The 24,800-nt window shown below is 47.2% G+C and overlaps 2 protein-coding genes across 2 annotated transcripts; both read left to right on the top strand.

Annotated features, from left to right (window-relative positions):
* The first annotated feature begins 3,952 nt into the window (after positions 1-3,952).
* On the top strand, positions 3,953-15,681 carry LOC110075780 (cytochrome P450 2G1-like). The gene is made up of 9 exons (XM_072979988.2): positions 3,953-4,975; positions 11,784-11,946; positions 12,084-12,233; positions 12,675-12,835; positions 13,132-13,308; positions 13,685-13,826; positions 14,066-14,253; positions 14,514-14,655; positions 14,903-15,681. Exons 1-9 carry the CDS (start codon positions 4,406-4,408, stop codon positions 15,082-15,084), a joined length of 1,875 nt encoding a protein of 624 aa, XP_072836089.2. The 5' UTR covers positions 3,953-4,405; the 3' UTR covers positions 15,085-15,681.
* A 2,259-nt stretch (positions 15,682-17,940) lies between these two features.
* LOC110075781 (cytochrome P450 2G1) lies at positions 17,941-24,739 on the top strand. Its single transcript, XM_078379883.1, has 9 exons — positions 17,941-18,446; positions 20,467-20,629; positions 20,718-20,867; positions 21,325-21,485; positions 21,830-22,006; positions 22,867-23,008; positions 23,261-23,448; positions 23,734-23,875; positions 24,123-24,739. The coding sequence occupies exons 1-9, from the start codon at positions 18,267-18,269 to the stop codon at positions 24,302-24,304; spliced, it is 1,485 nt and encodes a 494-aa protein (XP_078236009.1). The 5' UTR covers positions 17,941-18,266; the 3' UTR covers positions 24,305-24,739.
* The last annotated feature ends 61 nt before the right edge of the window (positions 24,740-24,800 follow it).

The raw sequence follows: 24,800 nt of genomic DNA, 5'->3' as shown, positions 1-24,800 counted from the left end.
TTAAGAAGAGAATAAAACCCTGAAAACACAACCCCTACTGACTCAACAAGATGGAACTCCATGACCTAAAGATCTGGTTGCAGTTTTGTCGTGGAAACTCTTCTGTGTTTGGGACCCACCAGTACTTTTTCTACACATTGCTGGGTTGGTGGAACTGAAGAGGGCTTTTCCTGGATGTCTGGACACAGATTGAATATCAGGGAAAGTTTCTTAACTGTTAGAGCAGTACGACAATGGAACATAATGACCTTGGGAGGTGGTGGGCATGCCAACACTGGAGGAATTCAAGAGGAAAATGGACAACTGTCCATCAGATCTGCTTCCATTTGGATCTCTGCCTTGAGCAGGGGGTTGGACTCGGTGGCCTTAGAAGCCTGTTGATTCTGTGATGATGAAACTGGCCCTTCTGAGAAGGGCTCCAAGCCTCAAGAGATTTCTCCAGAAGAGGCATCCAGGCCTCAAGAGATTTCTCCAGAAGAGGCATCAGCTGCCTTCTACGCCTCCAGACATGCCTGCATATAGTCCCTCTCTATGTTCCTATCAAGTAGTTTAGGAAAGACAACTTAAGAATAACTTTTTGTGGATTTACATAACATGATTTTAGTGTTCATACTATACTGGAAGCCACCTAAAGTGGTCATTTAGGCCAGATGGGCGGGGTATAAATCAAATAAATAAAATAAAATAAATGATTAAGCATTTCTCTTTCCAGTGATACAAATGGGTGTTCCTTTGAGCCCGCACCTCAAGAGGTTTTGTCACTTGCCACTTCTAGGGTGGATTCTCCAGCACTAATCCCATCTTTCCAGATGGTTCATTGAATCCAGACCCCCTGTTCCAGAAGGCACCGGTGGGGAATCGAACCCCCAATCTCTGGCTCCCTAGCCAGAGACCTGAACCACTGAGCAGACGTAGTCATGGTGAAGATGCTTGCACATGAGACAGGTGAAATTTGGTAGATGAAGGCCAGTGTTCTGTCCCATAACTCCACCAGAACAGCAGGAGTAACATCATCATCAGTGGCAGGTGACTGCTTATGAAACTGGCCCTTTTTCAATTTTGGGATACATGTAATTCGCAAGCAATAAGATGAAGCTGCTTGCACTCTAACATTGGGAAAAGAAGTACAGTATTTACTAATTGACCCCAAATTGCCACTGCTGGTGACATCGCATCCGCTGCACTGGTGGAGTTAGAGATCAGAACATTGGCCGTTCCCTTTAAGAGCATCATTCTCAACATCTGGCGACCAAGGATGGGGTGGAATAGCCCTCCTAACCTGCGCTAGTGGGATGCTGTGCATCATTCCCATGAGAGATTTGCTCTAGGCAGCACCAGGCACGGTTTGGATGCTGAAAGTGCCTGGCAATAAGGCTGCTTCTCCAGCAAGGTTCAGGTGATGCATTTCCAACCCTTTGGCTTGAACAGGGAAGGGATACATGTCACAGCTGAGTGGGGAGAGACCAGAATCTCTCTCTCTCTCGGGTCATGGCACTCTTTTATTTACTGGTTTCTCACTTCTCGGGAAAACAGAAGAAGTTCAGTTTCATAGCTCATTGAAAGGGTGTTTCAACTTTAAATGGCTTCCTCATTTATCCCCAGAGAGATAATGTCTTGTCGGAGCAGGTTCATCTGATTGCCTGGGCTGGAAGGTCATCCCTTGGATACCCGGCAACTTTCCCTAACCCTGTGTTTGTGCACATTCTATGAATGAAATGCACACGTGCATGGGGAACTCTTGAGATTGCTCTGGAAGTATATACTGTAGACTAAAAGAAAACCCTGTGCACTTTGCATTTGTTGATCATATGATTGCACCACATTAGTTCTTACATCATGCCACTTCATTTCTTAATACAGACCTTATATTTCTTTACAAATGTTGCTGATTACATTTCTAGGCTCCCTTTCCAGGAACAGGCAAGGCAGCCTACAAACATTGTTCCAAGTGGATTGAAAATACACTCAAAAGCAAAAAGGGTGCTGAAGTGATGCTTTGAAAGAATCCACACTGTTGCCCAGACCGGCCTCCTCCAGGGCAGGGGTCTCTGGTGTTTCCCCCTTGCTCTGCCCCGGCTTCCCAGCTTCCCCAGGGGGAGCCTTGGCCAACCGAACGTGCTGGAAGGAACTGCACCTGTCCTCCCTCTCTGTCCGGAGGTCTTTTGGAATTTTTTTTTGGGGGGGGAGAGGAGTGAATCCAGGAAGGGCCCCACGTCCTGCTGGTGGGATTGTCCTGTAGAGCAGGGTCTGCACAGTTGTTCCTTCATTTCTTTGCACCATATCATGGTGCCTCACATATTTGCCTAGTCAATGCTGGCTGAGTCATGCCTCAAAGGTCTGTTGCCTTGGAAGTGGTTGAGGTTGCTATTTCATCACCCCTAACCTCATCCATCTTCCGTGATAAAGCGAGAGCCATCTGCTGATCAGTTTAGGTTTTGCATGAGAAAAGGCAGGTTCTCTTTTGTCGATCACCAGGAGCAACTGAAAGTCTGGATCCATGTGGAAGCTTCTGCCCAAGGCTGTTAGTTTTATCTATGTTACAGTGACTTGCAAACACTCAGAGAAGCAGCCGCTGCCTGCCAGCTGGTGCGGTAACCTACCTATTCTGCCCTTTTGCTTAGAGTTAGAGCATAAGTTCAAAGACTTTATCTGGCCAATCCTAGTGGCAATTAGGTAACCAGTATCCTATCTGGATATCTGCTTGTCGACTTCTTTGCAACTTCTCTGAAGGCTAATTGCCTTCCAATTGTCTGTGATCACCCACATCATCGGCTTTCCTTTCGTTCTGTGATCACCTACAGATCCAGCCCTGACCCCAAACCAGCAAGACAGAGAATTTCACCAAACATGAAACGGTCGAGAGAGTTAAAGAAAAGAACACATTCTCAGCATCAGGGGTTCTTGAATAAAACAGATTGTCCATATTCATTTCAATCTAGCTTCAGGCTTGGTTGTGGTGCAGAGACTGCTTTGGTCACCTTAAGGGACCACCTACACTGCGAACTGGGCAAGGGAATATGTCCCTGTTGGTTCTTCCGACTGCTGGCCTGCAGAGTCGCTCAGGGCTCTCTTCTGGCTCCTATCTTATTTAACATCTACATGAAACGGCCGGGAGAGATTGTCCGGTGTTCTCTGGTTCGCTGTCAGCAGGATGCAGACGACACCCAACTTGGCCTCTCCTTACCATGTAAATCCGAGGAAGCTGTTTCAGCTCTAGATCAGCGTCATTAGTAATGGACTGGATGAGGATGAATAAATTGCTACTTAATTCAGACAAGACGCAGGTGCTCCTGGTCAGTCACAAAACAGAGCAGGGATGCTGGACAGAGTTAGATTGCTCCTGAAAACCCAGGTGCACGGCTTGGGGGTACCTGGATTCATCTGAATAAGGTTTCGGTGGTGGCTAGGACTGCATTGGCACAGTTAAAACTGGTGCACCAGCTGCGCCTGTTCCTGAAGACCTCTGATCTGGTCATGGCGATACTTGCCTTCGCTACCTCCCGGTTAGATTGCTGTTATGCCTGCTACGTGGGGCTTCCTATAAAAAGTTTCAGGAAACTTCAGCTGCTCCAAAATGCAGCAGCCACATTGCTCATTGGGGTTGGATGCAGGGATCACATAACCACCCACCCCCACCTCATTCCCCACCCCCGTTACAGCAGCTCCACCGGCTGCCAGTCAGCTCCCGGGCACAATTCAAAGTGCTGGTTCTAACCTACAAAGCCCTCAATCGCCTGGGTCCAAACTATCTCAAGGACTGTATTTCCCTTTATGATCCGTCTCTAGTTTTTAGATCATCAGGACAGCAAGGGTGACTCGACTGAAACAGGATTAGGGTTCCTTCAGATTTTTTTTTTGCTGAGGTGCCTGGGGCTGTCAGCTGTATTGGGGTGAAAGACTGACATGCTGGAGGGCCCCCCAAATTACCTGAAAGCCTAGGGACTCGGCTGTGGATCAATACAGCCCTGCAGGAGTAGCCTTCATCTTGTTTCTTGGCACCTTCAGAGACGGCCTTCTCTATGTGGTGCTCCCAGACTCTGGAACTCCCTCCCACTGGAGGCCAGACTGGCCCCATCTTTGCTGTCCTTCCACAAGCAGGCAAAGGCCTTTCTCATCAGGCAAAGCTTTCCCTGAATGACTGGGTGCCAGAATGGGTTTTTTTTTTTAAATGGATTGTTGTCCCTTACCGCATTGAATATGTTTTGGTTTTGCTTATGCTTTTTATTATTGTGCTCGTTGGATCCTTTTAGTACTGTATACTCATTGTAACTAACTTAAATACTGTCTTTTAAGGAGGAGCTTGGCCTTTATCTTCTTCCAACATGGGTGTGTGCCCGCACTCGATTGTAGGCTCTTGTTTTTGGGCTGTCCTCCTTTTGAGGAAAAATGGCAGTTCACAACTGAAATGCAATTAGAATTGTACCTACACAACATTATCATGGTTGCTGCTGGTCGTTTGTTGTTGGTTTTTTTCACAGGGCATTGCTTTGGCTTCCAACCTTCCATATTCTCAGGATTGAGGAAAACAAACAGACTTTGTAACTGCACGAAGACAGAACATGAGCCTAGAGCTTTCCATGGGTCAGATACAATACTGATTAACCAGGAAAAGGTTGATCAAATGTGGCTCCCATTTCAAGGATTACACGCCCAGCGTGTTTGCTTCATGCAGTTATATAACACAGAAGGCGGGGTCAAATCCAGAACTAATAAAACCCAGAGAACCCGAGGAAGATGGGACAAGTGCCCACACTTTGGAAACAGACTCGAACCAGTTCTCTCCTCAACCCACGGCATGGAGTTCTCCAGTGCTGTCACCCTCTTCTTGGTCACCTACTTCTGCTTCCTGGTGGCCATTTCTCTTAAGAAGAAGGTGACACACCAGGCCAAGCTCCCCCCTGGCCCCACTCCCCTGCCTTTGATTGGGAATTTCTTCCAGATCAAGTCATCGGAAACCTTGAAATCTCTCCTCAAGGTGAGTGAGCGTCCCTTGGAAAGGAAGTGGATGAAGATTCAACTAGACGTTGGGGCATGTCTCTCCTTACGCACCTTTCCTCTACTTGGCTTGTTCTGTGGGGTTGTCATTGGATTTATCCTTTCTCTCTCACTTTGACCCTCCCCTCCACAAGCGTGTGCCTGTTCTCTTCCTCCCGTTTCCTAGCTGTGCTTCCCCGAGCCCCTCCGACCAAGCCCCCCGCAATCATCCGTCTCTCCTGTCTTGTCTGTCTGTCTGTCTGTGTGTCCATCTATGCATAGTGTGATGCACCTCCATCCTAGAAGGACAGTAGGCAGCCAAGATGTCCCTCTTGGGCTAGATCAGTTTCAACCTCTGTGAAACTTGAAAAACTGTTCATTCCTACCAGTAAGTGAACTGGATAAAAGCTGTAGTTTTCACACTTACTGCACCTTGTGGTTCTTCAGGGTAGCTTCAAGATTGACTTCACAAAAATGCTTGTTTTCTGTGGAATCAACCATAGCCCAATACTCCGAGGGTGCCCAGATGGTGTTTTTCTTGTGTGTTTCCCTTCCACACTCAAGAGAGTCATCCGGAGTGAGATGAAGTGTGTCAAAGTTGTCTTCCACTATGTTTTATTACCAAATCTTCTCCCTCTCTTTCTTTTGCTTTTGCTTTTTTTTTCTGCCATGGAGAGCCCATGAAGAAGAGGGATAGGGGGAAAAAAAAGATACATACAGAGAAGTGGGAAGGACAGCTGTGGGTCCGCTTAGATACGGGTAGGACTGAATGGAGTCGCTTTCTGCTGACTTTTCCCTGGAAGCACTTAAGAGTCTTCCACTTGAAACCATCTGTTACATAACAGCACTGATGTTACCTGTCTGTCATGGGTTTGGAGGGAAAGTTCCATCCTATGGGGAGTGGAAGGCGGGACATCAGGAGGAGGGGCTGTACTGTATAAATATGTGATGCCTGTGTGGTGAAGGGAGATGCTGAGACAGACTGTGAGACACTGGGTTGGGACGAAGCAGCAGCTGGGGAAGAAGAAGCTGTTGTGGGAGTCTGGGTGTCTGACAGGGTACTACTGTGGGTCAGAGTACCACCCTGATAGGTTCAGGGGTCTGTGGGTTAGCCAGAACTGATGGGTTCAGGGTCTGTGCTTTAAGTTAAAGGTTCTAGGTGAACCAAACTGTATGCTTGTGTGTGTGAGAATAAGCCACGTTACTTTATTTTATTCACCTGATTGTTTTATTTACCCTGTTTGTATTTAAAATAAACCTTATTCTTTTGTTGTTTAAAAATCCATCCCTGGTCTGTGTGACTTATTATAGGGAATGGTTGGTGGCAGCTTAGTAACTGTGTGATAGATCCCAGTAGGTCTGGGTTTGTCACATTGATTGGTGTCCAGCGTGTGGGATACGACTGGTCCAGTTGTCCAGCGGTCCAGCAAAGCCTTGGCAGGTGTGCCCAGAGCAAGGGGGGTCTAGTCAGGGACAGTCTGAGGCGCGTAGGTAATCTTCTAGGTGTACCTCACGGGGAGGTGCGCTAGTAGAAGAACGTGCCAACTGGGGAGACTTAGATTAAGGTGCTCTGAGGCAGCCTAGTTTTGGCGGGAAAAAGCTGAGGAAAAACTGCGTAGCAACAGCGAGCTAGCTTGCCAGCTGAGAGGCCCAGCAGAGGGGGGTAGGCTCTGACTCGATACTGTTGCAAATTTAGTGCTGAAGAACAGCAGCAATCTCTAGGGAGAGCTGGTTCTGAGGCAAAAAGGAAAAAAAGTGGTCGTTTTATTTTGAGGCTTGACTTTTTAAAGCAGCCTGTTCTGAGGGGGGGGGTTATGCCCTTGACTCGAAGCCAAGTAGCAGAAATGAGTGAAGTGAAAGACCCCCAGATTGACCAAGGTTCTGAGGATGAATTTGGCTCAGTGCAAGGTGACAGCACAGGAGAGCAGGACCCAGAACTCAGAAAAATACTCCTAGCCCAACAGCATGAACTGAGGGTGAGGGAAATGGAGCAAAGGGAAAGAGAGAAACAGCGGCAATTTGAAGAAAGAATGGAGAGAGAGAAAATGGCGTTTGAATTAAGAAAACTGGAACTGATGAACCAGAACAATAATAATAATAGGGATTCTGAGGGAGGCCAATTGTCTAAGGCTGACCTGAAGAAATTCCCTGTGTACCACAAGGGAGATTGTCCTGAGGTGTTCTTTTCCTTAGTGGAAAGAGCGTTTGTGGACTTCTCAGTGAGGGAAACTGAGAAGATGACCATCATGCGGTCTTTAATCAGTGGTAGCCTGGCTGAGGTTTATGCCGAGATGCCTGAGGGACTGATGAAAGATTTTGCAGAGTTTAAAAAACTGGTCTTTGCCAGACATGGGATAAATGCAGAGCAGCTGAGACAAAGGTTCAGGTCCCTCACTAAAAAACCAGAACAAACTTTTACCCAAGTGGGGGCCCAATTGGTGAGGCTGCTTGAGAAATGGCTATCGCAGGAGGGAACAGAGACCTATGAACAGCTTAAAGACTTGATAGCACTGGAACAGTTCTATTCAGTCCTGCATGGGGAATTGAAATTCCAGGTGAGGGAAAGGAAACCGAAATCTGTGGCAGCAGCCGCAGAGATCGCAGATTTTATTTCCCAAATAAGAAAGCCCTTGGGTGAGGGGAAATCTGTAGGTAAACCCAAAGAAACCTACAGCAAGTACTCTCAGGGACCAGGGAAAAGCCAGCAAGGGGGAGGGGCCCATGGTGAAGGGAAGCCCTCAGACATGAAACCAAGACCTCAGATTTTGGAGGGAAAACCAAAACAAGATGAGAGAGAATCAAAATATACCAGAAAATGCTATTTCTGTCAGGGAAAGGGTCATCTAATCTCAGAGTGTGAGAAATTAAAGCAGCTAAAAGGAATGGTGCCTCAGAATTCTAGTGGGACCAAGCCAAAAGCTGTGTTCTGTGTCCAGAAAGAGCAAAGCTCATTGTCACAGAGGGAGCCTGTTGCCATGACTACTCAGTCTGGAACAGCTACCTATGCTGATCAGGCTGAGGAAAATGGTCCTCTTCTGGAGGTAAAGCGCTGCTTGCTGATAAAAACAGATTCTCAGTTGTTTGAGACAGCAGGGGTGGACGTAGGAATACTTGACCGTCAGTATAGGGGGCTGCGGGACACTTGTTCCCAGGTAACCCTGTGCCATCCAGATATTATTCCTAGGGAGTTTATAATCCCAAATGAGAGCATGAAGGTGGCAGGGATTGAGGGGCAGATAATCTCTCTGCCAGTAGCAGAGGTACCTGTCAACTTTCAAGGCTGGAGGGGAGATTGGCGGCTAGCGATTTCATCGACTCTGCCAGCAGCCGTGCTCGTGGGAAATGACCTGGCTGAACATGTGAAACGGGTGCTAGTGATTACACGCTCACAAGCCACCACAGGGACAGTTCAGGGGGGTAATGATGAGCCAGAGACGGAAGCAGGTGGGGGAAGTTCAGAAGCTGTGGTGGAAACCTTAACCACAGACAGCAGATTTGGACAGGAGCAAAAGGCAGACGCCACTCTCCAAAAGTGTTTTGAACAGGTGACTGACGCCCAGCTAACACCTGAAACCCCAGTGAGATTTCTGGAGGAAAAGGGGATTTTATATAGAGAAACCCTGAGGAATATCTCAAAAGGGGGAGATGGGATCAGAAGTCAGCTGGTGGTACCTGAAAAGTATCGCCCCATGATTTTAAAAAGGGGTCACTCTGACATGTTTGCTGCACACTTAGGGGTGAAAGGGCCCCTTGATTTGATCAAACAAATTTGGGAGCAGGTCACCCAGGATGACCCACAAGATGTTGTGACATACATAGACACCTTGATGAATGACCTAAAGCGAAATCTAGAGCTGGCAGCAGAAAACCTGCAAGCGCAGAAGGTCAAACAGAAAACATGGTATGACCGCAAAGCTAGAGAGAGGCACTTTGACCCAGGGGAGGAAGTGCTCTGGCTTAGGCCCTGCAGAGAGAATAAACTGCAGCTCAAATGGGCAGGACCATATAGGGTCATTTCCAAGATGTCAGACCTGAACTACCTAATAGAGCAGGAGGAGAACCAGGCAAGGAGGGTGGTTCATGTGAATGCCCTAAAACCCTACTACCGAGGGGAACAGAGGGTTTTATTAGCGATAAAAGCAGCTGAGAGTGAGGAAGCGGAATTACCCTTCTGGGAGGGTAGAGGGGAAGTAAAATACAACCCAGAGGAGGTAAAGATCAGTCCTGCACTCACCCAAGACCAGCAGCAAGAACTAAACATGCTGCTTAGGAAATATCAACAGGTGTTTTCCAACAAGCCGGGGATAGTGAAGGGAGTGATGCATCGGATCCACACAGGGGATGCACCCCCGCAGGCAGTATCCCCATACCGAGTAACGGGACCCTATAGGGACAAGGTGCGGAAGGAGCTGGACGAGATGCTGAGGGAGAACATAATCGTCCCCTCTTCTAGTCCTTGGTCCTCTCCGATAGTCCTTGTGGACAAGCCTGATGGGAGCATTAGGTTTTGTGTCGATTACAGGAAAGTAAACCGTGTAACCACTCCTGATGCCTACCCAATGCCCAGGCTAGACAACCTGATTGAAACCATAGGGGGTTGTCGGTTCATCTCATCATTGGACCTGGTAAAGGGATATTGGCAATTAAGAATTGATCCCAGGGATCAAGAAAAGACTGCCTTTTGCAGCCCTTTTGGTCTCTATGAGTTTCGAGTCCTGAGCTTTGGTCTCAGAAATGCACCAGCCACATTCCAAAGGCTGATGGACCAGACCTTGGCAGGGCTCAGTGACTTTACAGTGGCCTACATTGACGACATAGGGATCTTCAGTAATACCTGGGAAGATCACCTGATACACCTGGAGTTAGTGCTGCAGAGGTTAAGTGCAGCAGGGCTAACAGTAAAGGCCAGCAAGTGTCAGCTGGGTAGCCCAGAAATAAAATACTTGGGTCACATGGTAGGGGGAGGAATGATAAAACCCCTGGAGGCCAAAATAGAAGCAGTTCGTGATTGGCCTAGACCCAACACCAAGAAAAAAGTCAAATCATTTCTTGGGTTGGTGGGCTACTACAGAAAGTTCATCCCGAGGTTTAGCGAGATTGCGGCTCCGCTGACCGATCTGACGAGGAAGACGGCTGATGACCGCATCCCGTGGACCAGCGACTGTGAGGAGGCGTTCCAGAGGTTGAAGGAGGCGTTAATCAACTATCCTGTGCTGCGTGCTCCAGACTTCGACCGGGAGTTCATCATCTACACCGATGCGTCTAACAGCGGGGTAGGAGCAGTTCTGTGCCAAGAGGATGAGAATGGTGACCAGCATCCAGTGTCCTACCTGAGTAGGAAACTTCAAAAAGGTGAGAGACATTTGGCAACCGTGGAGAAGGAGTGTTTGGCCATAGTCTACGCGATCCAGAAGGCCAAGCCTTACATCTGGGGAAGACATTTTGTTCTGTGTACTGACCATTCACCATTGCAATGGTTAAAGACAATGAAAACCCACAATAGCAAACTTATGAGGTGGGCTTTAAACCTACAGGACTATGACTTTGAAGTGAAGGTGGTCAGAGGGTCAGTGAACTGTGTTGCTGACGCCTTATCAAGAAGACCTGAAGACTGAAGACGGCGAAAGAACATGGACTATATGTATATAATGAAAACAAAAAGTTAAAATGTACCTGGTTTTAAATTGGTTTGTATTAATAAAGGTAAATTGATGTAATGTATATGGTAAATGTTTAAATGCCTATTTGAAATGTTTAACTTAGAATGTAAGTAAGTATAATATGGTAGGTATAATTGTTGTGGTGTGTTTTATACAGGTTGTTTTTTTTGGTGAAAAGCACCTTAGCTTTCCCCCTACAAAACAACTTATAAAGAGGGGAGGTGTTACATAACAGCACTGATGTTACCTGTCTGTCATGGGTTTGGAGGGAAAGTTCCATCCTATGGGGAGTGGAAGGCGGGACATCAGGAGGAGGGGCTGTACTGTATAAATATGTGATGCCTGTGTGGTGAAGGGAGATGCTGAGACAGACTGTGAGACACTGGGTTGGGACGAAGCAGCAGCTGGGGAAGAAGAAGCTGTTGTGGGAGTCTGGGTGTCTGACAGGGTACTACTGTGGGTCAGAGTACCACCCTGATAGGTTCAGGGGTCTGTGGGTTAGCCAGAACTGATGGGTTCAGGGTCTGTGCTTTAAGTTAAAGGTTCTAGGTGAACCAAACTGTATGCTTGTGTGTGTGAGAATAAGCCACGTTACTTTATTTTATTCACCTGATTGTTTTATTTACCCTGTTTGTATTTAAAATAAACCTTATTCTTTTGTTGTTTAAAAATCCATCCCTGGTCTGTGTGACTTATTATAGGGAATGGTTGGTGGCAGCTTAGTAACTGTGTGATAGATCCCAGTAGGTCTGGGTTTGTCACACCATCCTATAGAATGATTTCTATATTTTAAGTGGAAATTGCAGCAGGATAGAGAGGAGGAGGAGGAGGAGGAGGAGGAAACTAAAAGTGCTCTGAAGACCCAGTCTAAGATGGGGAGACGATTTCTTCCTAGAAAGGCCCAACAACTGCAGGGCGACTCTGATGCTAGACTCCCTCCACCTGAACTCCTTGGAGACAAGGTTGTTTCTAACAATCATTCTGCCAATCATAATGCCTTAAAGAAAATCAAGTGTACAGAACGGTCCCGAAAGAACATCAACTGGGCATATGGCCACTTTACACAAACTTTCTCAATAACAAAACCTTCTCTTCTGCCAAAACGAAATGGGGAGAAATGGTTTGGTTCAAAGTACTTCTCCATTGCAGCTGCGGGACAAATATGGCCCTGTGTTCACCGTCTATTTTGGAAGTCGTCCGATTGTGGTCCTGTGCGGACACAACGCTGTGAAAGAGGCCCTGATAGACAAGGCAGAAGAATTCAGTGGGAGGAAAACCAACCCGACTCTGGAGAGGACCTTCCAGGGATATGGTGAGATCCCCCAGTTCCACCCTGCGTTTCCTCTTTTTTTCCTGAAATGTGAGAAGTCTCAATTAACCTCACAATAATTAATTCCAATTGACTTGGTCTTTCCTGGTTCCTCTTCCACTTTGCTCCTGCCTCTCCAGGTGTTGTGTTTGCCAATGGTGAGCGCTGGAAGCAGCTCCGCCGGTTCTCCCTCACCATCTTGAGGAATTTTGGGATGGGGAAGAAAACCATTGAGGAGCGGATCCAGGAAGAGGCCCAGTTCCTGCTGGAGGAATTTCGGAAGACCGAAGGTGAGCAGATGGGTGTGAGAGGGAGAGGTTCTTGCTCAACTGGCCATGGAAGGATAACAAGCCCAAAGCCACGAAAAGCTTGGGTGTGGTAAGTTGCCACAAAAGTTGATGACAGCATTAGCCTCGAAGGCAGCTGACAGGTGGGAAGGATTGTTGACTGAAGGTACTATGATGTATGCAATAGGAATTATGAAGCACTTTTCATACTGCAGAATGATAGTGGAAGAGTAAAAGGGCAGGAAAATCAAAATGTAAGTTGGAAAGGGTTTTTTTTTTAGCTTCTCCACATTCACTCATGCCTTCTATGATTCTCCAAAGTTTGGACTACAACTCCCATCATTGCCAGACATGTAGAAAGCACTGGATGGGGCTATGTCCTTCCAGGCACTGTGGAAACCTTCAGGCCAATGAGTCTCCTTTCTATCCTCTCTTGTCCTCCAGGGAAGCCCTTTGACCCCACGTTTTTCCTGAGCCGGGCCGTCTCCAACGTCATCTGCTCCATCGTCTTTGGAGATCGCTTTGACTACGAAGACAAGGAATTCCAGTCCCTTATGGAAATGATGAACAACAGCTTCCGGGAGGTCAGCTCTGCCTGGTCCCAGGTACTCCAGCAATCCTTCCATTACCAAGTGGGGAACGGGACGAACGCTGCCCCCAGCCCAAAAGGATCTGCTCTCTGAGAAACAGATTCCAGCCTCACAAAAGTGCATATCTTTGTATGCATGCAGCATTTCAGAGGCCTAAGTGTACGGCACAAACAGACACACATACAAGCATCTCTTTCTTACAATAGAATTGTGTGCAAAGGTTAAAGTTGAGATGTGAGTGTGCAGGGATCAAAAACTAGGAAATTAATCAAAGCAAACTAACTGAATACTTTTTTTGTGATGCTGTGAAGTTCTACGACATCTATGAGAGCTTCCTGAAGTACTTTCCGGGACCCCATACAAAAATCTATCACATTCTGGAAGATATGAGGCGCTTTGTTGCCCGGAGGGTGAAGCAGAACCAGCAGACCTTCGACCCCAACTGCCCACGGGACTTCATCGACTGCTTCCTCATCCAGATGGAAAAGGTACGGAAAAGGATCGGTCAGTTGAAAGGTGGTAGGACAATGGACGCCTTCTGACCGGGAGCCAGAGAAGCCTATAGGCACCAGTTTGATGACATCTGCTCTAGGCTTGTGTGAATTGTTAACAAATAATTTATACACACAAAGGAGAATTCCAGAAGCCCTCACCATTAGGAGTGCTATCTTACGCTTCTAGGAGTTGAATACATGAGGTTCCAGATCTGGGAGACAATGAGCTTACAGAGAAAATCAGGCATCTATTTCTTAGTTCAACAGGGTCAAGGCCACGATAGAACTCCCATTCCCACCTCCCTTGTTTACAGCTAACCGTTGTTCCTTGAGGTAGATCAATTTTATTTTTACTGTATTTTGCTTTCAGGAAAAAGACAACCCAGCTACGGAGTTTAACCTCAAGAACCTGGAGCTCACCACCCTCAACCTGTTCTTTGCCGGGACAGAGACGGTCAGCTCCACCCTCAGATACGGCTTCCTGCTGCTGATGAAATATCCTGAGGTGCAAGGTGAGGAAGGGGAGGGAATGCATGCAGTCCTCCCCCCACCCCGTCCAGCTGTGTCTGGGTTCTTGGGAAACCCCAGCCTGTGGTGGTGGGCTAAAGCTCTCCCCCATTTTCGGTGCTCCAGCCAACAGCGTTCAGAGGTAAACCAAGAGGTGAAGGCCCAGCCGTGTTGGAGTTTAAATGTTACGGCTGTTTAGAAATGAGCAATCTGAGGAACTAATCTTATCAATTACGTTTGACAGCCAAGATGCATGAGGAAATTGACCGAGTGATTGGCCATAACCGGGTCCCCAATATTGAAGACCGGAGCCGAATGCCTTACACAGACGCCGTGATCCACGAAGTGCAGAGGGTCAGTGACCTCCTCCCCATGGATCTGGCTCACACGGTGACCCGTGACACGGAATTCAGAGGCTACCTCATCCCTAAGGTACAAATGGAGGGGAGAGCTCACAAGACTGAGGAAAGGTCCACACAGTGCCATTGTTTACGAATGGAAGGCATCTTCAACCAACCCAAAATTTGCCTGCGGAGATTTCTTTCAGTGTTGAATATAGTGGAGTCAGATATATGTATTTGAAAAGAGGGATAAGCTTTTTCAAAGAAGTTCCACCTACAGTAATACAGAGGTTTTGGGCATGCGGGGAGCGGGGACGTGGCCTCACATGAACCCTCGCTTGCCTTCCACAGGGAACAGAAATCTACCCGATGCTCAGCACCGTCTTGCACGATCCCACCAAGTTCAAAACCCCCAATTCTTTCAACCCAGAGAACTTCCTGGATGAGAACGGGCGCTTCCTGAAGAACGACGCCTTTGTGCCTTTCTCCTCAGGTACAGCCTTCCTTAGGAGTGGGTCTCCATGGAGCAGGAAATCAGGGGTAGCCAGGTGGGCCCAAGACAGGATCCCTCTCTCATGCTGGAGTGAGGCCAGCCAGGAAAAGGAGGCAGAAACCCAGAGCCTTTAGCACCAGCTTAGAGTCCCTTGAGGGGAATTCTTGAGATGTTCAGCAGGAGGTGTCCTGATCCCCAAACCCCCCAAAGTTCTTCCTGGCTGACTTTGCTCCTCTTTCCTTCTCAGGGAAGCGGATCTGTCTGGGAGAAGCCTTGGCCCGCATGGAGCTTTTCCTCTTCTTCACCACCATCCTGCAGAGCTTCCGTCTGAAGCCCCTCGTGGCCCCCCAGGACATCGACACCACTCCCCAGGAGAGTGGCTTTGCCAACATCCCACCCTCTTACCAGCTCTGCATCATCCCACGCTGAGTGGGGAGAGACCAGAGACTCTCTCTCTCTCTCTCTCTCTCTCTCTTAGATCTGGCCCTCTTCCGTTTCCTGGATTCTCAGATCTCTAGTGGGAGACAGAAGTGGTTCTTCTTCTTGGCTCCTTGCAAGGGCGTTTCTGCTTTTAAATGGCTTCCTCGTTCATCTCCAGTGGTTACGCCTTCTGGGATTAGGAGCATCTGACACCCTGGGAAGGAAGGTCCCTCTTTTGATCCATGGAAGCATTTTCCTAACCCTGTTTATTGTATGTGCTGTGTATAAAATAGATAGCCACTGACTTTCTTACCAACCAGCCACAATCTCTGTACTTTGACCTCTGCATTTTGATACCATGTATAAATATTTACATAAACCACTTTCTCTTATGTCTGATGAAGTGCACTCGTCCAAGAAAGCTCGCATTAAAAAATAGATAAGTCTTTAAGATGCCACCACATTTTTGTCTTTTCTTTTAACTTTTTATTGCTAGTATGCTTTTACCTATAATGCTTGCACTGAATAACAGGGCTACAGCTAAAATAGACATGTTTATATGTAAGCCTTAAGATAGTTTTGAAAATATACATATATATTTTCAAACTGTGCATTTAGCATTTGTTGATCATATGATTGTGCCACATTAGTTCTTACATCATGCCACTTCATTTCTTAACACAGACCTTATATATTTCTTTACAAATGTTGCTGCTTACATTTCCAGACTCCTTTTCCAGGAACAGGCAAGGCAGCCTACAAACATCGTTCCAAGTGGATTAAAAAGACGCTTGAAAGCAAAATGTTTGCTGAAGTGGACGCTTTGAAAGATTGACGAATCACACCTTTTTAATCCACACTGTAGAGGTTGCCCAGACCGGCCTCCAAGGGAGGGGGGTCTCTGGTCTTTCCCCCTTGCTCTGCCCCTGCTTCCTTGCTTCCCCAGGGGTCACCTTGGCCAATCAAGCGTGCTGGAAGGAACTGCACCAGCCCTCCTTCTCTCTGTCTGGAGGTCTTTTGGAATTGGGGTGGGGTGGGGAGAGAGAGGAGTGAATCCAGGAAGGGGCCCACTTCCTGCTTGCAAGATTGTCCTGTAGAGCCAGGTCTGCACCGTCTCCTCTCCTGCACTGGGTGAAAAGCAGCACCAAGACCTCCTTTCAGGCCTGGCCAGGAGACCATGCAGCTCTGTCACCCATCCAGACAGCAAGAGGCAGCGGTTGTTCCTTCATTTCTTTGCACCATACCATATTTGCCTAGTCAATGCCGGCCGGGTCACACCTCACAGGTCTGTTGCTTTGGAAGTGGTTGAGGTTGCTATTTCATCACCCCTAACCTCATCCATTTTCAGTGATAAAGCGAGACCCATTTGCTGATCAGTTTAGGTTTTGCATGAGAAAAGGCAGGTTCTCTTTTGTCGATCACCTGGAGCAACTGAAAGTCTGGGTCCACCCTGACCCCAAACCAGCAAGACAGAGAATTTCGCCAAACCTGAAATGAACAAGAGAGTTAAAGAAAAGAACACATGTTTGCACACAGTTATAAAGGCGGAACAAATGGACTGCGTCACTGAAGCACGATCCGAAGTTGTAGGTGCATGGTTGGGTGAACGGCTGGGTGGGATGTCCCTCCTTAGAAAGGCTCTGGGACCAACTACACACAAGATGGTTGGCAGCAAGCATCACCTCCTGGGTGTTCGGCGCCTGCCTTGGCAGAAGCTCAGAGGCCCGTCACTCAGATCCCCATGCCTGCCACCACTGTGGCACCCGGGGCCTTGACCCCCCCGGCATTTAGACCAGCTACCTTTCTAGTATGAGGGACACCTGCAGAGGGGGCAAAGGGCCAGGCTTAAGGCTCGGCGCCTGTCCCTTGAAGGCTTCTCGCTTGGAGGGAAGGGCGGCAGAGCTGAGAAGAGGCCAGAGCCGGGTGGTCCCAATGCCTCTCCAGGCGAGGCAAGGAGCTGTCCTTGGTGCTTAACCTTCCGGCTGCCCTGCTGGCCCTGCTCTGGGGTCTTCCCAGACCCACCAGGAATATGTGACACACAAGAAACTTCCCTTGTCAGGACAGCAAGGTGGCATTATTCATACAGCGGACTCGGATGAAACAGGGATTAGGGACCCATCAGGGTTTTTTTAATGAATTGTAGTATCTTACTGCTTTGAATGTGTTGTGTTGTTGCTTACGGGTTTTTTCCCCCCTATTGTATGCATTGGTCCTTTTAGTATTGAATAATCATTGTTACTAACTTAACTACTATCTTTTAATTGTTGTGAACCACCTCGTGTCTTTTTTAAGGAGAAAGGAAGATTAAAAATATTATACATACATACATACATACATACATACATACATACATACATACATACATACATACATACATACATACATACATACATACATACATACATACATACATACATACATACATACATACATAAAATTGGTGTGTGGTTCTTGTTTTAATAGTGGCTTTTGCCATGTTTAGTGGGGCTGCTAGGACTCCCTAGGCAATTTCCAACAGAGTAATATAGTTTTTTTTAAGGCAGCCACGAAAGCAGCAAAATCAGGGAGCTAGACAGGGTACAGACTGTATTTGTCCTCAGTGTGGAAGGGATGGTCACTCTCGAATTGGTCTTCTCAGCCACACGAGACGCTGTTCCAAGTCCTCGATACAGAGCACGATACCATAGTCTCTCGAGACTGAAGGATGCCTACGATGTAGTTAAAAACTGATGAAAACTCACATCCTCCTTTTGAGGAAAAAAAGGCAGTTCACCACTGAAATGCAATTACTGTAAAATTGTACCTACACAACATTTACTATTGATGCTGCTGGTGATTTGTTGTAGTTGTTTTTCTTTTTTTTACAGGGCATTTACAGGGCATTGCTTTGGTTTCCAACCTTCCACATTCTCGGGACTGAGAAAAATAAACAGACTTTCTAACTGCTGAAAGACAGAACGTTCCTGGAGCTACTGTGGGTCAAATACTCACAATGTTCATTAAGTAGGAAAAGGGTTGATCAAATTGGCCCTTCATTCAAGGATTACACACTTGGCATGCTTGCTTCATGCAGTTATATAACACAGAAGGCGGGGTCAAATCCAGACCCAATAAAACCCAGAGAACCCAAGAAAGGAAGATGGGACTAGAGCCCACGCCTTGGAGAACCAGTTCTGTCCTCAACCCACGGCATGGAGGTCTCCAGTGCTGTCACCCTCTTCTTGGTCACCTACTTCTGCTTCCTGGTGGCCATTTCTCTTAAGAAGAAGCTGACACAACGGGGCCAACTGCCCCCTGGCCCCACTCCCCTGCCTTTGATTGGGAATTTCTTCCAGATCAAGTCATCGGAAACCTTGAAATCTCTCCTCAAGGTGAGTGAGCGTCCCTTGGAAAGGAAGTGGATGAAGATTCAACGAGACGCTGGGGTGTGTGTGTCTCCTTATGCACCTTCCCTCTACTTGGCTTGTTCTGTGGGGGTTTCAGTGGATTCATCCTTTCCCTTTGACCCTCCCCTCCCCAGCCACAATCTTCCTGGGGGGGGCAGGATCAGCGTTTGCTGACCTTTTGTTCATCCTCTTATCATCGACTCTTAACTCTATGACCCTTGAAAACCTACTACCAGTGACTAATCTGATGAAAAGCTGCAGTTTGCACACTTATTGTATGTTATGGCCCAGCAGAACGTCCTCAAGACGGAACTTCACAGTGTGTCTGCCTTGCTGAGGAGTCAAACGCAGCTAAAAAGTCTGAGTGCTCCCAGATAATGTTTCAATTGTTCTCAGAATAAAATTCTCGGGAGAGTCATTCAGAGTGCAAACCAGGACGGGAGATTTGAGATGTTGCCAACCTCCACTAGGAGGTGGTTTTCCTATCAAAAAGTTCTCTCTCTCTCTCTCTTCTTTTTTCTTGTTTTCCTGCCATGGAGAGCCTGTGAATGAAAGGGGGGGAAGAGACATGAAGAGAAGCGGGAAGGATAGCGATTGGTCCGCTAACTTGCGAGTAGGAGTGAACGGAGTCGCTTTCTAGGTGGGGCTGCCATTGGAAAGTGTCAGGAAACGTCTGCAGGTCCAAAATGCGGCAGCCAGATGGCCGACTGGGGCTGTTTGCAGGGATCCCATTAACCCCTCACCCACCCACCACCCTTGTTACAGCAGCTCCACTGGCTGCTGATCTGTTTCTGGGCACAATTCAAAGTTTTAACCTACAGAGCCCTAAATCGCCCGGGTCCAAGCTGTCTCAAAGACTGTTATCTCTCATTATGAGCCGGTTTGGGTGTTAAGATCATCACCATGTGTTGATCTTAACCTTCCACCATGTGTTTAATGGAGACATGGGAGAGGCCCTTTTCTGCGGCTGCTCCCACTCTCTGGAACTGCCTCCCATGGGCACTAAGGCTGGCCCCACATGAGGGACTGGCCACATGAATAACCTCTAGATGGATCGTTATGCATTACTGCTCTGACTGGATCATTAGTACTGCTTGTGTTTTACCATCTCTCAGAGTGGTGTTTGTTTCTCCCTTTTTAGTATTTGCATACTTATTGTTTTGGCTTTAATATTGACTTTTTATGAAGTAAGCTGCCTCTTTATACCCATCGTTCTTAGCTTTATATATAGTATTTCAATGATGTAAGCCACCTTAGGGCCTTTTTAAGAAGAAAGGCAGAGTGGAAACTCTCTTAAATATATAAATAAGTAGCCCTAGGGATCTTCTACATGGAAGCAACCCATAAAATGCATTCTATATTCTAAGTGGAAATAATGGCAGAATAAGGAGGAGGAGGAGGGGGTTTAATTTCCAAACAGATCTTTGGTAACAAACATTCAGCATTCAATGTGAAACACGTCCAGCATTCAGGAAGTGTAACAATATACAGGTTAAGAACCACAACTGCAAATTTTATGTCCAGAAGAATTTCAAAATCATGAATGAGTGCAGCTCTAAGATACTTCATGAGAGGTCCCGCTTGTATAATGGGGGTATCCTTTCTCATGAAAGGAAAGAAGCAATTTGGGAAGGTGGGGTTAATCAGGAAAATGATAAGTGGAGAAAGGCTTCAGTGGACATCCTAGTCCTGCTGCTGCTCTGGATAAAACTAAAAGTGCTCTAAAGACCCAGTCTAAGTTGGGGAGACGGTTTCTTCCTAGAAAGGCCCAACAACTGCAGGGGGACTCTGATCCTCGACTCCCTCCACCTGAACTCCTTGAGGACAAGGTTGTTTCCAAAGGCAAACATTGCCCTCTGTCAACAATAACGCCTTAAACAACATCAAGTGTACAGAACTGGGCATACGGCCAGTTTATGCAAGCTTTCTCAATAACAAAACCTTATCTTCTGCCAAAGTGAAATGGGGAAAAAATTGGTTAGTTTTAAGTATTTTTCCTTTGCAGCTACGGGACAAATATGGCCCGGTCTTCACCGTCTATTTTGGAAGTCGTCCGATTGTGGTCCTGTGCGGACACGACGCTGTGAAAGAGGCCCTGATAGACAAGGCAGAGGAATTCAGCGGGAGGAAAACCAACCCAACTCTGGACCAGACCTTCAAGGGATATGGTGAGATGTCTCATTGGCCTCACAGTAATGACGTCCAATTGGCCTGGTCTTTCCTGGTGGCTCTTCCACTTTGTTCCTGCTTCCCTAGGTGTCGTATTTTCTACTGGAGAGCGCTGGAGGCAACTGCGCCGGTTCTCCCTCACCGTCTTGAGGAATTTCGGAATGGGTAAAAAGTCCATTGAGGAGCGAATCCAAGAAGAGGCCCAGTTCGTGCTGGAGGAATTTAAGAAAACCAAAGGTGAGAAGTTGGAGGTGGGTGACAGGGAGGGGTTCAGGCTCATCTGGCCAGCGAAAGAAATGCAAGCCTAGAGACAGGAAAGGCTGGGCTGCGGAAGGTTTCCTCCACCAACACCACGAAAAGTTGATGACAACTTTGGTTATGAAGTCAGAGGACAGGAGAGAAGGATTATAGATGGAAAGTGCTACTATATATGTGACAGTAATTATGGCAGTGTAGTGTGATGGCAGAAGAGTAAAAGGGAAGGAAAATCAAAATGTAGGTGGGAGAGGGTTGTTTTTTTCCGTCACTCCACATTCACTCATCCCTTCTCTGATTTTCCAAAGTCTTCGGTCCAAATCGGTTGGACTACAACTCCCATCGTTACTAGATATCTAGACAGCACTCCATGAGGGTAAATTGTTCCGGGCACTGTAGACATCTTCAGGGCAGTGAGTCTTCCTCTCTTGTCCTCCAGGGAAGCCCTTTGACCCCACGTATTTCCTGAGCCGGGCCGTCTCCAACGTCATCTGCTCCATCGTCTTCGGAGATCGCTTTGACTACGAAGACAAGGAATTCCAGTCCCTTATGGAAATGATAAACAACAGCTTTAAAAAGATGAGCAGTGCCTGGTCCCAGGTACGCCAGCGTTCCTTCTATTGCCAGGTGGGGAGGGGGAGGGGGACGAAGGCTGCCCCCAGACCAAAAGGTTCTGCTCTCTGAGAAACAGATTCCATCCTCACAAAAATGCCCATCCATATGGCCCTCCTGGTATGCATGCAGCATTTCAGAAGCATGAGTGTCACGGTCTTGGATGTACAGCACACACAGAGAAACAGACAAGAATCTTTTTATTACAATAGATTCGTGTGTAAAAGATAACGTTGGGATCTTTGTTCTGGGAATTAAAAATTAGAAAATTCATCAAAGCAGGTGAACTCTAACTGAATACGGTGCTTTTTTTTTCTCGTGATGCTGTGAAGTTCTACGACATCTATGCCAGTTTCCTCCAGTACTTTCCGGGACCCCACACCCAAGTCTATGACATTCTGGAAGAGATGAGGCTCTTTGTTGCCCGGAGGGTGAAGCAGAACCAGAAGAACCTGGATCCCAACTGCCCACAGGACTTCATCGACTGCTTCCTCATCCAGATGGAAAAGGTACGGAAAAGGGTTGGTCAGTTGAAAAGTGGTAGGACAATGGACGCCTGGTGACTAGAGATGGACACAAATTGGCAAAGTGGGGATTCGTCTTGATTCGTGATTCATCGAGGTGCATGAATCCCGAATCACAAATTTTCAAATTTTTGTAGAATCAACCATAAATCAATTTGTTGGGCCTATAAAATGGCTCCCTCAGCACCCAGAGACAACAAATTCACACGGAAACTTCCCCTGATTCTCTTCTACAATCCCTCCAAGTTTGGTGAAGTTTGGGTTTTAGACCTCCATATTATATATCCACAAATTAGGTACCGCAGGAAAGTGCCTTTTGGCAGCTGGCTTGGGTGTCTGGCAAAAATGGTGTGAAAACAGAATAAAAAAACAGGCAAACAAAGTGACATATATTGCTAAAAATTTGTTGTTTTGCATTCATTGGGGTTGTTGCATCTGATGAATACAAAGTGACAAATTAGCCATTTTTGACAAATTCTTTCCCATCTCTACTTGTGAGAAATAGTCATAGAAGGACATGGGACTTCTTTACTTATTCTGCTCTAGGTCTCTGGGAATTCTTACCAGATAGCTCATCATATTTAGAAACACAAAGGAGAGTGGGGGATTACTATCTGATGTCAAGCTAGGCAGATGTTCAACCCCAGCAGCCCAAACCATTGGTAATTGGAATCTGAGTCTTCTGGGAGTTGTAGACCAAGAATATCTGAAGGTCCAGGTCTGGGAGGCACTAAGCTTAAAGAGACAGACTTGAACCTGCTAGTTAATTTAGCTGTCTCCTTTATAGCTAACCCTTGTTCCTGATGGTAGGTCAGTTTTATTTTATATTTTTATTTTGCCTTCAGGAAAAAGACAACCCGGACAGTGAATTCCACATGAAGAACCTGGAGCTCACCACCCTCAACCTGTTCTTTGCCGGGACAGAGACGGTCAGCTCCACCCTCAGATATGGCTTCCTGCTGCTGATGAAATATCCTGAGGTGCAAGGTGAGGGAGGGGAGGGAATACATTCAGTCCTCCCCCCTCACCATCCAGCTGTGTCTGGGTACTTGGGAAACCCAGTCTGGGTTGGTGGGCTAAAGCTATCCCCCATTTTCGGTGCTCCAGCCAACAGCGTTCAGACATAAACCAACCATCCCAAAAATCAAAGGCCCAACCGTGCTGGAGATTAAAGATTACTGCTGTTTAGAAATGAGCAATCTGAGGAACTACTGTAATCTTATTGATTACGTTTGACAGCCAAGATGCATGAGGAAATTGACCAAGTAATCGGCCGTAGCCGAGCACCAAATATAGAAGACCGGAGCCGAATGCCATACACCGATGCTGTCATCCATGAAGTGCAGAGATTCAGCGACCTGATCCCCATGAACGTGGCTCACATGGTGACCCGTGACGTAGAATTTAGAGGCTACCTCATCCCACAGGTACAGGGGATGAGGGGAACTCATAACAGTGACCAAAAAGTCCACACAGAACCATTGTTTACAAACAAAATGCACCTTAAAACAACCCCCACATTTGACTGTGGAAGTCTCTTTAGATGCTGGATATTGTGGGGGCAGGTATGTGCATTAGAAAACACGAGTGATGAGCTTTCTCAAGGAACTGGCATATTAGGAACTGAATATTCACATAAAGAAATACAGAGGTTTGGGGCATGTGGGGAGCGGAGACGTGGCCTCACGTGAACCCTCGCTTGCCTTCCTCAGGGAACAGAAATCTACCCGATGCTCAGCACCGTCTTGCACGATCCCACCAAGTTCAAAACTCCCAATTCTTTCAACCCAGAGAACTTCCTGGATGAGAACGGGCGCTTCCTGAAGAACGACGCCTTCGTGCCTTTCTCCTCAGGTACAGCCCTCCCTAGAAGTGGGTCTCCATGGAGCAGGAAAATCAAATGTAGCCAGGTGAGCCCAAGACAGGATCCCTCTCTCATGCTGGAGTGAGGCCAGCCAGGAAAAGGAGGCAGAAATCCAGAGCCTTTAGCGCCAGCTTAGAGTCCCTTGAGGGCAATTCTTCAGATGTTCTGCAGGAGGTGTCCTGATCCCCAAACTCCTCGGGCCCTTCCTGGCTGACTTTGCTCCTCTTTCCTTCTCAGGGAAGCGGATCTGTCTGGGAGAAGCCTTGGCCCGCATGGAGCTTTTCCTCTTCTTCACCACCATCCTGCAGAGCTTCCGGCTGAAGCCCCTCGTGGCCCCCCAGGACATCGACACCACTCCCCAGGAGAGCGGCTTTGCCAACATCCCACCCTCTTACCAGCTCTGCATCGTCCCACGCTGAGTCGGGGGAGACCAGAGACTCTCTCTCTCTCTTAGATGGGGCCCTCTTCCGTTTCCTGGATTCTCAGATCTCTAGTGGGAGACAGAAGTGGTTCTTCTTCTTGGCTCCTTGCAAGGGCGTTTCTGCTTTTAAATGGCTTCCTCGTTCATCTCCAGTGGTTACGCCTTCTGGGATTAGGAGCATCTGACACCCTGGGAAGGAAGGTCCCTCTTTTGAGCCATGGAAGCCTTTTCCTAACCCTGATTTTTGTATGTGCTGTGTATAAAATAGATAGCCACTGACTTTTTTTTTTTTTACCAACCAGCCACAATCTCTGTACTTTGATCTCTGCATTTTGATACCATGTATAAATATTTACCATCTTAAACATCTTTCTTTTATGTTTGATGAAGTGCACTCATCTAGGAAAGCTCACATTAAAGAATAGAAAAGTTAGTCTGTGCATTTAGCATTTGTTAATGTTACTACTGAACTACATTATTTCTTACATCATGCC

This window comes from Pogona vitticeps, chromosome 9 (assembly GCF_051106095.1).
Source record: "Pogona vitticeps strain Pit_001003342236 chromosome 9, PviZW2.1, whole genome shotgun sequence".
NCBI lineage: Eukaryota > Metazoa > Chordata > Lepidosauria > Squamata > Agamidae > Pogona > Pogona vitticeps.
Note: the sequence above shows the minus strand (reverse complement) of the source record. Positions and strands in the feature narration are given on the sequence as shown.

Bases quoted from the DNA above. Each gene is read 5' to 3' on its own strand.
- LOC110075780 (XM_072979988.2), top strand. From the start codon at position 4,406: ATGCAATTAGAATTGTACCTACACAACATTATCATGGTTGCTGCTGGT. The intron at 4,976-11,783 runs GTGAGTGAGCGT...TCTCCATTGCAG, and splicing joins CCTTGAAATCTCTCCTCAAG to CTGCGGGACAAATATGGCCC. The intron at 12,234-12,674 runs GTGAGCAGATGG...CTTGTCCTCCAG, and splicing joins GGAATTTCGGAAGACCGAAG to GGAAGCCCTTTGACCCCACG.
- LOC110075781 (XM_078379883.1), top strand. From the start codon at position 18,267: ATGGAGGTCTCCAGTGCTGTCACCCTCTTCTTGGTCACCTACTTCTGC. The intron at 22,007-22,866 runs GTACGGAAAAGG...TTTTGCCTTCAG, and splicing joins TCCTCATCCAGATGGAAAAG to GAAAAAGACAACCCGGACAG. The intron at 23,009-23,260 runs GTGAGGGAGGGG...TACGTTTGACAG, and splicing joins GAAATATCCTGAGGTGCAAG to CCAAGATGCATGAGGAAATT.